Source organism: Serinus canaria, chromosome 19 (genome assembly GCF_022539315.1).
Source record: "Serinus canaria isolate serCan28SL12 chromosome 19, serCan2020, whole genome shotgun sequence".
Classification (NCBI taxonomy): Eukaryota; Metazoa; Chordata; class Aves; order Passeriformes; family Fringillidae; genus Serinus; species Serinus canaria.
The window spans coordinates 2604123-2617609 of NC_066332.1; the positions used below are offsets into that span (position 1 = coordinate 2604123).

The following is a 13487-nucleotide window of genomic DNA, read 5'->3' on the forward strand; positions in this document are numbered from 1 at the left end:
AAGGAATCAGAGAAATACATTTAAGTCAGCTTTTGTGGAAGTCTCTCAGCATCTTCCCTGGCAGGCAGGGGAGTAGCTAAGCATTTTTAAATGCTACTACAGCTCAATGCTTTCCCAGCTTTTGTTTTCATCTGGATAGCAGGAAAATTACCTTTGTGAAGAACGTGACAGCACGAGTGTGGTCAAGCCGAGGGGACAACACCATCAGCAGATCATTGAGCAGCAGAGGCTTAAATTCCAAATAGAACTGAACTGCCTTGTAGTACAGCTCCACATTGGCCACCTAGAGAGGAGTAAAGATGCATGTTCAGAGCAGGAGTTTGATTGTGGGGAAATCCAAATGAAAAACAGACATAACTTTCACCAGGAGAGCAATACCTTAGTGATGATATCTTTGAACTGGCCTTCTTTCCAAGCATCAGTTGGGTGATTCATCATTGTGATTATGGCATTATCATATTCTTCATACTTATCATACAGGAACACCAGTTCAGCCCAGAGATGGGCTTGTTCTGCAGCTCTCAGAACCTAAGCAAAAGGCAGAATTAGCAATATTTGTTAATTGGAATTTCCATCAGTGCTCAGGTTTTAGTGCCATTAATAACCTCAGGAGCTGCTCATACAAAAGCTGGGTACAGACAGCCCAAAAAGGTGTGTTTTCAGCTAAATTTAAAGCCTCAGACATTCACCTTGGGAATGTTGACTCTGGACCAGAACAGCTCCAAGTGCTCCCTCATCTTCTGTGGCTTGAATTTGGAGTAGAGAATTGCCAGCTCTGTGAACATCCCCATGTGTGCTCGCTCCAGCCCAAGTGCTGCTTCCAACATAGTGATCAGCTCTTCAAAGTACCCACGATCCTTAAAGGCACAGACAGAGACATTTCACATCAGAAACCATCCAGAACCCCAGATTTTAACTGGGTTGCCATGACAGAACTGACTGTGCAACAGGAGTCAGCTTAATTACCTGGTAATAGTTGATGAGCTCTTCCAGCTCATCTGCATGCACTACAATGTGGAGCCCACACAGCTGAGCCAGGCGGAATTCTTTTCCATCCACACAAGCAAAGCAGACCTGGAATTGAGGGTTGTGTTACTGCTTAGACCCAAGGCTTCTGAGCAGGCCCCAGCTTTGAGGGGTCCTTGAGCTCAGAGGCAGTAAATTCACCTCTTTCCAGGTGCGAGTGCTGTTGGCTTTGCGAGCGCCATCCACGGCTGCCTGGTACTCGCCGAGGTGCACCAAGGTCGAGGCCAAGCGGCCGAAGTTGGACACGTTGTTGTACAAGAGCTTGGCTGCTTCATACATCTTCTCATCATAGCAGCGATCACCAACCTGGGCCAGAGCACAGCCAGGTTATTCCTGCACGTTTTCAGCCAGTGGTTTACATTAAATGTGGGGCATTCAAGCCCTTGTCAAATGGATTACAAGGCCAAGATCTATGTGTATATCCAAAGAGACAGAATTCCCAACAACCCTCTGTGAGTCAGCAAAACAAAGTCAGTCCCACTCACCTGCTGGATATGTGCATTGTTGGGGCCATTGATGAACTCCTCTAGCTCTGCCAGGCGGTTTGTTTTAGCAAGAGCAAAGATTAATTCTGTTTCCACGTACGACTCCCGGGCCTTCTTGCGTGCCATCTGCAGATACTTCACCAGTTCTTCCCAGTTTCCTACAAAAAAGAGTTCAGAATGTTTATTTCCCACCACTGGGGACACTTGTGCTTAACTTAAAAAATTAGTTGAACCTAATTTTGACATATTTCTATCAACAATCAACAACCTTCACACTGCTCTTTATGCATTAATCAAATCTTAGAATGGGCCTAACTAAAATCTTATTTAACTTCATACAAAGACTCTGAAAGAAGTCTCCAGCTAGCAAAAGAAGGAAATTACAGGCCACTGATTATCTGCAGATGGAATACACTACCTTTTCCCATTCTTATTTAGGGCAATCCTTGAAGGGCCAAATTCTTCTACTTGCATCAAGATACAGGTCTGGCAGAACTGCAGCTTGAGCAGACTGGGCAAAAAAGCTGAGCAACATCAACAGCCAAGATGTAAATAAAACTTAATCATACCACTGGCATTAGCAGCTTGAACAACTTCCATGTATGAGGAAGGATCATCTGCTTTAATGTAGGAGTCAATTGCTTCCTTCACCATCCCCTTCTGGAGCTGTGCTTTGGCCAGCTGGCTCCACACTGCAGGTTCATTGCAGCGCTCGGCGAACTCGTACGCACGGTCCAGGTTCCCAATGTGCTCTATCAACACCTGGGAAAAGGATTAACCATCATCAGCCACTCTCAGGAAGGTCACTTTTACAACACACTAAGCTGGGGTTTATCTAAGTTCCTCAATGGATCCACAGCTTTTAAAAAAGAGAGGCACTAATTCCATACAACCCACACAGCGTGAGTGATTTTAGGCTTACAAAGTTTCAATAAACAAATGTTGTTTAGGTTTGAGGACACTTGGATCCTTAAGTGCCCAAAGGTTAAAACTCATCTGTTTTCACAGAAACAGCGTCTGTTTCGTAAGATAAGACACTGAGCAGCTTTGAGCACTTTGCTAATTTCTCTAAAGCACTGAAGTCACCAGCAAAGCCCTTGCGTGGGGATACAAAGGGATTTTTTACAGCTTGAGAATTGAAGATACCTGCACAGCTGATGTGTTGACATCAAACTTCCTGAAGATAGCAAATGCCTCCTCAAAAAGCTCGTTGCTGATAGCAATATTGGCTATATCAGGGGCATCGTAGTTATCCAGGCGATTGATGTACTCCATGACACGGGTGCGGTCAGCCTTGATGGCTGTGAGGATGAGAAGGTTCTGCAGGTTCCTGAAGAGGGAAAGAAATAGTGCTTATCAAAAAATGATCAAGAAATTCACCCTCCCCTCTGGAGAAGGTGTTAGTTAATTTGCTGTTTCACATTACAGCAGTAACTCCAAGTTTCCTGTGGCTTAGTTTTCATTTCACACACCTGTGCTCACTGAATACTGAATTATCCAGAACGATTTTCTCCAGCAGTTCAATGAGCTCATTGGGAAGATCTGCAGTCATGAAGGCCTTCACAGTGACAGAGACTTCCTCGGGGTCCTGGGTCTCCGACAGAGCAGTCTGGACAACCTGCAGGCAGAGCAAGGCATGGAGAAATGAGTGCTGTCAGGTTCTGCAAATCCAGTTAGGACAGGCAAGGCTGTGAATGTCCTGCCACTTGTACCTGGTCAATCAGGGGTCTCCTGTAGGGGTTGCTTTCCAGCAGCACACTGGCCCAGAGCTCGGGGTCCTTACGACGAACTAAGTAGCGGGAGAGACTCTTGAAGAGGGAGTTCTCATTGCACACCTGCAGAAAGGCACAGCTTGCTCAGAGGGAAGGCAAGGCTATGGAGCTTACAGATAATTGTACTGCAACTCTGAACTGAGGGCAGACTAGAAATCTCAGCCTTGGACACTCCATTAACCTCCCATTTTAGGATGGGTAGGACAGTTTCTCATTTCTCATTAAGCTGCAGAGGGAGGTTAAACAGCCACCTCCTCTTCTGTGTTAGAAACCTGCACTTCCCAGCCTAATACATTTTAGGAAATACGTGCTTTTGTCCTAAAGCTTTCTATGTAGCCCATGACACTGATGCCAGAAGTCAATCAGGAGGCAGCAGCCTGGCATACGTACATTAATCAGCTCCAGGTCGCACTGTCCACGCTCGTAAGCCACGCAGGCCAGGTGAGGGTCCCTCTTCTCACAGTACTTGCCAACAACACGACTGTCATAGTAGGGGTTCTCACGCAGGAATCTCTCTGGGTTGTTGTTGCTGTCAATGTATATCTTGGCCAGTGCATTGTGAGTGGCAGGCTCCTCACAGCCCTCGTGAATTCTTGCTTCCAGCCAGGGCAGAAGCAGCTTCAGCCTAGAAGGAGTTGATTTTCAAGTTAGAGGTTGAGTAAGTAAATATCCAGTTGCATGATTTCTACACTCTGGAAGCCAGTCTTGGTTTAGGATAGTCAGGAACTAAACCAGAGCTACAGTGTTCTGTTTTAACCTACATTTTGATTCATTATTATAATGGTGTAACCTTCTGACACTATGAAGAAAACACACCAAAGTTATCTGGAGAGATCCCTACATCAGCAAAGAATTAGAGCTGGTTCTCCCCCAGTGGCAGCTTCTGCTTGTGTCAGTACCAGCTTTAGCTGGGTGACATGCACTGAGGGATGAGCAGCAGACTGGGAATTGAAAAGAGACTTGTAGAAGTTTAATACCTGTTTCTTTTCTCAACCTCTGCAACAAGTTCATCAGTTGAAAATTGACCTCTCACTACAAGGATGAGGTTCTTGATCACATCTTCAGAGCAATCCACATCGAGCAGTCCCCCAATAACAACTGGCAGACGGCTGGGATTCACCTACACAGGAGCATTTAGAGAGGTCAGGATGCTGTCAGGGAGCAAGGGCAGGCTACACCTATCCCCAGAACTCCACTTGTTAAGACTGACCCCATCTTCCCACCTTCACTCCCAGCCTCCTGAGGCTCTGAACAAACTTAGAAGTCAATTCTTCAGTCAACAGGTGTTCCCATCCCAGCCTAGTGGCTCACTTAGCTCCCACAGGAAGAGCTCCCAAGCAATCCACTTTGTCCCTGCAGGAAGTTAAAAGGAAAACTTCCCTTCCTCCTCCCTCCAAAATGTTGAGACTTAAGATCACCCCAACAACTCCAAAGTTATTCTACCAAGTCTTCCTCCTTCAACTGGCACATGAGTGGGAGTTACTGCTTAACCTGACTGAAGAAGGAGATCTGACTGACATCAGGGCTAATTTACTGGAGGCCACTAATAATCACTTAAATGTCAGCCTCAGGTACAGATCTGTTTGCAGAATACTTAAACACGATGCCTGTAGTTGTATATGATACTGTAAAAACTGATCAATTTGACTCACTGAAGCCAAGGGACAAGTTGTCACCTACCTTCTGTACATAAATCTCAATATATTTTTGGAGATTATTTCTATACAAATACAGCACCAAGTCGTGGACAAAGTCAAAGCGGTCGCACACAATGATAAGAGGCAGCTGGTCAGTGAGTTTAGCTTCCTAGAAAGAGAAGAGCTTTAGTAATTTGGTTTTGCTCTTGGACTTAAGCAGACAAATAATACAGTCACTTAAACTGTCAAAGCAGCTGAATTTGGAAAGCCAATCTCAACAGTCAACCAAATAATGACAGCTTGCTGTTCAGCTAATTGTATGCAATATGTAAAGTGGGAGCACTCACACCCACTGCAGGGCGTGAGGAGCAAGAAGCTTTTTGGAGTTTAACCCTGCTCCTTTGCATGGCAGACTCTACAGAGTTTTACAACACAATACAACTATTACAAGCCTAGGCTATAGAGAATATTTTTAGTTGCCACTGGTGTTTGGTGTGCAGGATTAGCACTCTGGGATTTCAAAAGAAATTTAACCAAGACTAGATTAAGTTATGGTTAATAATGTAGAACTTATATACAGAATTAACTTGGAGTGCCATGTGTCATGTGATGCCTCCTAACTATGGATTTAGAGAACAGTAAGAATTAAGCTCTATAGCAGTACTGCTTAAACTGCTTACCAGATTAATTATCTAAAAGCATTCCAACTTTCAGCATAAGGTTACAATGGTTACAGTACAGAAGCTTAGTCTATGTGGCAGACAGTATTCCGGATGCATATTTCAGATCACTTATTCCAACATGCACATCCCAGAATATAATCCTACATATAAATTACACTTAAGGACTTTACACAGGGAGGCCTGTACTGGGAGATTTACCTGGTACATGTCCTGCACATTCCAGACATGGAACAGCACAAAAAACAATAACTTTCATCAGGAATTTGACAGCTTGATAACATATCTTAGGTGGCTTGATCAAATTACATACCTTACACCTCGGTGACACCAGGTTAGTTTTAGAGAATTCTCTTGGGAAGAGTTTTGCCATCTTCAGATATGATCAGCAAAAGCTAAGACTATGCTATGTAACCAACAAACATGAAGGCAGGAAATGTTCCCAGATAAAGTTTTCCCCTCCCACATGGTTCCTCAGGTTCTCAGAATGTTGTGTTTGTCAAAAAGCTCAGTACTAAGACTACAGAAGCTGAACTTTGAGCACACCATCTTTCCCTACTCTCCAGCAATGCTCTGGATCAGTCAGGATATATTCCCACTGACTGGCATCTCCCAGCAGAGCTACACCATGGCTCACCTGGCTGAAATTTCAGTGTGTAGGAGTAAGACAGATCAGCCCTGAACCTGAAAGCATTTATGGAATTAACTGACTCTTTTCATCTGTTGTTTCTGTAGTTGCTCAGTTGGAGTTGATTACAATATAAATAAGCATTAAGTTATCAACTCATTTGGCACTATGGGTGTTTCTCAAGTCAAGCAAACTGCTTCCTATTTTATGGCAGACATTTTTAACAAGTTCTTGGTAAGCTGGTACATTTACTACAGGTTAAGAGTTCAAGCCAGATTAACCTTAGCAAGAACAGTGAGGAACTGACCTGACATTCTTATTTTTTAGATAATATTCCAGGCTCAGACTTCATTAGGAGGTACTGTCAATATGGCAGATACCTCTGGTTTGAGGACACTTGGATCCTTAAGTGCAAAGGTTAAAACTCATCTATTTTCACAGAGCTGCCTCATTTCACTAGTGACACACCATGTTTTATCAGAACCCCCAACAGCCCCAGACAGTCCAGTGTTACCCAAACATTACCTTGAGGAAGTTTTTAACACGTTCTGGATCATAGCAGTTACTTTCCCTGCAGATTCTTTCCACTTCTTTAATCTGTCCTGTCTTACATGCAGCTTGAATGTACTTGAAGTGCACATCTGGATCCTGGCTGAAGTTTACAATGGAGCCCAGGAAATAAAACAAACCTGGAGAGAAACAATCAACACATTATTTGCTGGTCTCATCTAAAAGTACAAATCCCAAAGGCTACAGAAATTTAAGGCACCCATTTTGGACAAAGGCAAGAGGCCAGCATTCTAGTTGGCCATTTTCTACAGCTCCAAACATTTTCCAGGATTTCAGAAAAGCCAATTATGCAACTGAATAGTGGTACCCACCCTAAACAGGGAAACTTGAAGGTTTAGATCTGTTTCAACACAGTTTGAGGTCTAACAACTTAAGCTCATTATGTCTTTCTAAATTTCAGCAGACAGACACACACCTGTAACGAGGTGAGCACCAGCTCCTCTTGCAGAAGTACAGACTTACCTTCAAAGCTCTTGAAGGACTCAAAGAGCTCGATGAGTGACTGTGTTGACAGCTGTTCATGGTATTTGGAAGCCACCTGGACACAGATCTGCAGGTTCTGACGGATGTTAGCGGACAGCATCGCACGCAGACACTCCAGAGAGTCTTCTACTGATAAGGACCCAAAATAATTCACTAACCACTGCAAAGACACACAAGGCATTTTAGACCTGAGCAGAAGAGCAGTTATTAAAGGCTGGATGTGTAGGTGCAGGGTGTTTGATGCCTTACCTCAGGGTTGAGGAGGTGAGTGTGAACCACCGCACGCTTGATGTCGTAGAGGTCTGAGAAGTGCTCGAGTGCTCTCTGCAGCAAACCAGCCTTCTCACACAGCTGAGCTATGTGAGCCCGGTCATAGTGAGTAAACATTTGGTTTCCCAGGATGGCATCTGCAACCTAGAAGGAACAGGGAACATTTTCACTCAGCTCCTGAGCAGTCCCAGCAGCGTTTGCCACGTCCAGCTCCAGGAAGTCTGAGCAGGTACCTGAGGAGCGTGCATGAGGTTCATCTCAAGTAAACGTGTTTGCAGGGGACCTTCTGAGGGACGATTATTCTTCAGTGCATCCAGCAGAAAGGCTGTACATTGCTGGATTAAATTATATTCCATAAAGACATCCACAATCTGCAAAAAAGAAAAAGGAATGAAATTTAGGTTTTTGATTAGGAACTGGAAGTATTTAAGCATCAATGCAGCTTCTAAAGCTAAATCCAAACTCATCGCTCTGATGGTTTGAGCAAGGCTGCTCTTCCAAATTTAATGCTTTGAAGTCAACCTTTCACAGCAATAAAGTTATTTACCTGTGTTATATCTGCAAGAGGCTCTTCATCTTGAACAAGCATTTGTGCAAACTGCTGTCCTTGATCAGGGCTGATTCTCATTACATTCCTCAGCAAAAAAATCCAGTCTGGAGTATATCCAACCTGAGAAGATGATGAAAAATGACAACTCAGCAAGAGCACACACCTTGTTAAATACAGAGCTCAGTCAAAGCTACTGTCAGGAGATAACACAACCCAGCCAGGATTTCCTCTTTTGGAAAAGGCTACATGGGGAAGTAGGGAAAGACCCATGTATGAAGTCTAACAGTAACTATTCATAAAAAACTTGAGGCAAAAATAAATACTATACAGGCTCTCAGATTCCCCCATGGTTACTTCTAGCTACTTTGGAACATGCACTAATTATTAAATACAGGATAGATACAGCAATTAAATTTTCTCTCACCTTCTTAGCATACAAAACAATCTTTTGGACTTGTCCTGTTTCAGCAAAACATTGGATGACCTTGTTTGGAACGTTGGCTCTCAGATAGACACTAAGCGCTAGCGTGGGATCCACAGATTTCACAAGGTCTCCCAGCTCCTCCGAGCACTCCAGCTGCTCAGAAACAGAAATGCAGTCAGCCCACCCTGACAGTGCCATGCTGAGATGCACCACCACCCTCTTCCTCATCTCTCTTCCTTTTGGACTTCAAAAAATCAAGGCCCAGCTTGACAGCGTGAGCTGACTCTCCCAGCAGGGGTCCAGCGGGCTCAGCTCCTCATGCTCTACAGCAATCAAAGGAATTTTCAGAGCCAGAGCAGGGTGACACATTGTATCAGCATGTTTCTCCAATTAATTACACAGCTGTAACCACAGCTCACAGCACTTGCAGTCAGCATCCAAAGGACTGCTTGGCAAAGCCCAGCAGCATCTCAGAGCTTTCCATGCTCTCTGCACATCCTGCTGTGACTTTAAATGCAGAATGAGTGAGAATTTGATCAATTCTCTTGCAGTAGTTTGAGTCATAGTGACAGGCAGAGTGAGCACCTATTGCTCAGCTATTTGCTGTCACTGCTGTGCTCCCAGCTGAATTTTCTTGGGAAGGGGAGAGGCTGTCAGGCAGTGCTGTTCCTTCCCCCCACAGCTCTGAAAGTATCAACCCGAATCTTACCTTATCTTCTTTTAACCATTTTTCCAAGAGCTGCTTGCGGCCCTGCTGGAGCACTGGTCTGCAGAGCTCCAGTGACTCATACTTGTTCAGCTGCCCTTGGTCCAGCAGAATGCCAAAATACTGCAGGAGAGGGGAAGTCTGCCCTGGCTGAGCTGGAACACTCTGGAACCGGCGTATGGTGTCTGGAGTACGCAGGATTCCCTGCCAGAGAGAGAGAGACAGATCCACTTCAATTTTCTTTTCTGCTGTTGTGGCTTGGCAAGAGTTTCTCCAGGAAGCTGGAGGTAATGTCACTGTAGCTGTCACAAGCATTTCTGTGTTTTGTCAGCCCAGAACGTCAGGAGCAATATGGCTGAACTGAGATGCTTTGACAGAAAATGTGCTACAATAACCCATTAAATTTATTTCAGTAGCAATGCAGATTCAAGTTCAGAATTAGGACACACTTGGCCTTGCAAGCAAGTTCCTCTCATCTGAATTTAGTCTTAGCCTGGGTTTTTTTATCCTATTTCCAGATGCAGCCTCAGCTAGATGTTATCTTTTCACAGACACTTTTTTGAATCACTGGAGAAGTAAAGGTGAGTACCAGAAACATTATGAATCATCATTTACTCCTCCCCTCCTCTGTGGGCTTTACAAACCCTAAGATCATCCATCTTGCAGTCAGCACCCAAGATACCTGGCACCAAAGTTCTACCTCGGGACAAGAGCAGTAACAAGATTGTGTCCTTGCCACTAGAAAAATTCACTGAGCTTTACTGAAGCAAGAAGCTGAAGCCAGTAGAGTTCAGGGCTGTTCTGAACACTTTACCTTTGGGGCATTAGCTGCCACTTTTGCTGCCTCTGAATAGTTCCCTTGTGCAAAGAGTGCATTGAATTTCCTGGCAAAGAGCTCCTCAGCCCCCGCCAGGTTGTTGCGGACAGCCATCCGTAAAGCCAGGTCAGGATTCTGCAGCACGTTTGTGATGTAGGGAATGATGTTCTCCTCTTCCACACACACTGAGAGCACCTGGAAAAACCACCAGGGGAAACCTCCTGTTAGGCCAAGTATCAAAAGTGAGCCAAAGGCTAAGCTACCTTCTGAAAGTCAGGGTATTCATGGAAAGTTTTTCATCCCTTGATAACGCCTCCTTGTCATTTCATTAAAGAGACCTCTGGTCAGACAGAGCCAAAGCAGGCAATTAACAGTTTAACTGAGGTATCTGCAGAGGTAGAAACACAGGAATACAATGGATCTTTCAGGGACACAGGGATCTTTCTAAAACTCAAAGTCTTAAGTAATCAATCCTAGAGGATACCAGGAACAAGTCGCTCTATATTCCCCATGCTCAACAAGCAACACCACCCAAAATCAATCTGGGCTAAAGGCACGGCTGTACAATGTTAGTAACTTCTTCATAAAGTAGTTAAGTATGGAGATAGAACAGCAAATTTATTCTGGGGCTCAGAACACTGTCAGACTTCACATGCTCTGAGCAGAGTTCAAAGTTAACATTTCTGGAAACTTTTAGACACAGACATGAACCCTGCAGTGCATCATGAAGAGCCAGTGGGATCAGCTAAAGAAGTGGCTTCCAGGCCAAGCTTCCTTACCTGTCCCTTTCTGTTGACTCCAATAATTCCAGCTGTTGCTTCATGCTGGGCAGTAACAAAAATGGTCTCTCCACTGATCCTGTTCATGTAGATACAGGTGCCAGTTTCCAGGTCATACAAGTGGATGTAGCCATACTTTGTTATGAGGAACACCACATCATGCTTGTCACTGATCTGCAAAACAGAAATAGATTACTCAAATCTGGCACTGGATAAATGAGTTGGTGCTTTTGAAACAGCTGGGCCATTTCAGGACAGCCAGAAGTGCTGTTTTATTTTTACTTGAGTACTATCACAGCAGAATGACATTTGAAGAGCTTGAAAAGCAGTTAAAGCATGGATATTTCTTCTATAAATAAGAACAGGCTGCTTGTCTCCACCATTACTTTAGCACTACTGAAGCAGGAGCAGCAGTCACACCAGTCACACCAGTTTAGGGCCAACCCTCAGGTCCACATCAAGCAGCTCCCAGTGCCCTCCCTGCTCCTGTCACATCCACCAAGGGAAGCTGCAGACCTTTTGCAGCTGTCATACCTGCATAGCAACAGGAAAGTCACTTTGTGCTTCAGGAGGAAAGAAGACATCCACAGCTTTCTTTGGAAAGGGCTGATTCCCAGTGGGTGGTGTGCCAACCTCAATGATATGCAGCTGTGCAAGAGATAAGATTAATTCTTGCATCTGATTTCTTTAACAATAGATTCAACAATGAAATTACAGCAGTTCTCTTCCTGCTCAGCCTTAATCCCAAATTTATGCAAAGACAAACTAAGTTAACCTTCCTAAACATTTTCACTGGCACCTGGTGTTCATGTACCACGGGTGAGAGAAACAGTTAAATATAATCTTTAGTTGCCCCTAATTACTTGGAAGTTTCAGGATTCAGTTAGGTTACTTTAGTTGCACTCTTTCAATTTGGTTCACATTGAGAGACAGTTCTGAAGATATTTCTCTGAATCAAGCTCTGGTTTTACTCTAATTCACATAATTCAAGCATTCACATGGGATCACTATTTAGCCTTGCAACACTATTGCTTCACTTTTTTTTTTTATTTTCATCCAATAATTTGGAAATTAGTTGAGTCTGATACCAGGGATCAGCATCAAAGAAAGATTACCACAGCTTTTCCCTCAAGCTTAGTCTGTGAAGCTGAGAGTCACATGTTTCAAGCAGCTAATTGGGCTGGTCATGACATGCCACTTAACTTCTCCACTCACAGATTCTTGCTACACCAGGTAGTCCAAGCTCTGCATGCACCACATGTCATATCCAGACTGACACAGTCCTTCACTTTCTTCCTTAAATGCAACTTTTTGCATTAAACCACTTGTTCTCCTGGAAGCAGAGAACCAGGGTGAGTCACTAAAGATTACAGTATATTTAGAACCAAGCCTTACCTTACCCCCAGCTTGCCCTCTTACTGCAAAACAGAAGAGAGTGGATTCTTCAGCATTCCCTTCCATCTTGAACTGTGCAAAGCTGGCTGCATGTCCCTCGATGGGCTGGGACACTTTTCTGTCCACAGAGTACAGCTGCATTGCCCCCACCACACGGTTTTGCTACACAAAAAAGAACAAGTGTCAGGACAAACAAGCACTGCGACAGTGATTTCATTTAATATTGGTCAATATGCTGCCATTTAAAGCTTCCTCTTACAACAGCATCACTTCAGACTTGACCTTGCACTAGTGATTATATCATTACAAATCCAATTATAGCAATATGAGATTTTCAGTTACACTTAAGTTTGTTATTTGACGACTGAGACAAGCATTTACATTTAATAAAACAAACAGATCAGTCTTGTTCCTGTAGAAGGAGACAAGACAAGCTCTAGGGTTCCACACCTTCCTGGAAGTAAAGTACCTGTGCAGATATTCCAGTCAGCAAGAGCCATTTCTGCTTGGCATCAGTTCTGTAGTTGATGATCTGGCAGCCAGCAAGGCTGGAGTGGCGATCAAACATCTTCACAGGCTGGGACTCGCCCTCCATGCTCCAGTGGTAAACTGCATTATCCGTCACGAGGGCAACAGTGTTCAGAGAGATCCACTTCCAGAAGGTGACATCATCTGTCATGGTGTGAGCCTTCATCTTGCTCTTCATCTCAATGTTAAAGATTTGCAGCGTTTTCCCAGCTAGAAGACACAGCATTGTTAGCCACGGGGCAGAGCAGAAGAGCTGCACTAGAACATCAAACCCTGGGGACTTCCTTCAAGAAAAAGCTGTTCTACACTGGCAGACCTTCAGGGATCAGCTTCCACTTGGAACCAGACCACACTCCTGGGGCTGATTTCACTGATTTGCCTCTACTGAGCAATCAAACAGATGCGGAGAATGGGTTGGTAGGAGACAAAAGCTTCAGCCACACAAATGGGTTGGAGGATACTTCACATACATCAAAACCAGGTTACAGTCATGCTGAGGCTCCTTGGAGCTCTGAGGGAAGCTGTGTCAGTGGCAGTTAAAGCTATGTCCACATCTGTTTTAGGCAGTAAAAGGGCACAACATGGAACAGTCAGGTTGGCAGAGGGCTTTTGTAACTCAGGCTAATTAACCAAAACCTCGGGGTTGCACTAATGGGATACACAGCTACTGACTGCAAACCAGACTGACAGGAACTGTGCAGGGGAAGGAATCTGGGGACCAACACAAGCTCTAGAAG

At 44.3% G+C, this 13487-nt stretch overlaps 1 protein-coding gene across 2 annotated transcripts in view; it reads right to left on the reverse strand.

Moving 5' to 3' along the window:
- Positions 1 to 13487, reverse strand: part of CLTC (clathrin heavy chain) — a 30133-nt gene that overhangs the window by 7210 nt on the left and 9436 nt on the right. For both annotated transcript variants that reach the window (XM_050981740.1, XM_050981741.1), the window contains exons 3-27: positions 12692 to 12960; positions 12223 to 12384; positions 11362 to 11475; positions 10828 to 11001; positions 10046 to 10243; positions 9235 to 9435; positions 8526 to 8678; positions 8099 to 8221; positions 7785 to 7922; positions 7531 to 7695; positions 7261 to 7441; positions 6754 to 6917; positions 4964 to 5089; positions 4261 to 4403; positions 3674 to 3908; positions 3224 to 3346; positions 2984 to 3129; positions 2658 to 2841; positions 2081 to 2273; positions 1512 to 1669; positions 1168 to 1332; positions 967 to 1074; positions 690 to 857; positions 379 to 528; positions 152 to 283 (exon numbers count right to left, since the gene is read on the reverse strand). In XM_050981740.1, coding sequence (XP_050837697.1) covers positions 152 to 283; positions 379 to 528; positions 690 to 857; positions 967 to 1074; positions 1168 to 1332; positions 1512 to 1669; positions 2081 to 2273; positions 2658 to 2841; positions 2984 to 3129; positions 3224 to 3346; positions 3674 to 3908; positions 4261 to 4403; positions 4964 to 5089; positions 6754 to 6917; positions 7261 to 7441; positions 7531 to 7695; positions 7785 to 7922; positions 8099 to 8221; positions 8526 to 8678; positions 9235 to 9435; positions 10046 to 10243; positions 10828 to 11001; positions 11362 to 11475; positions 12223 to 12384; positions 12692 to 12960 — 4073 coding nt within the window. The remainder of the gene's footprint in view (positions 1 to 151; positions 284 to 378; positions 529 to 689; positions 858 to 966; positions 1075 to 1167; positions 1333 to 1511; positions 1670 to 2080; positions 2274 to 2657; positions 2842 to 2983; positions 3130 to 3223; positions 3347 to 3673; positions 3909 to 4260; positions 4404 to 4963; positions 5090 to 6753; positions 6918 to 7260; positions 7442 to 7530; positions 7696 to 7784; positions 7923 to 8098; positions 8222 to 8525; positions 8679 to 9234; positions 9436 to 10045; positions 10244 to 10827; positions 11002 to 11361; positions 11476 to 12222; positions 12385 to 12691; positions 12961 to 13487) is intronic.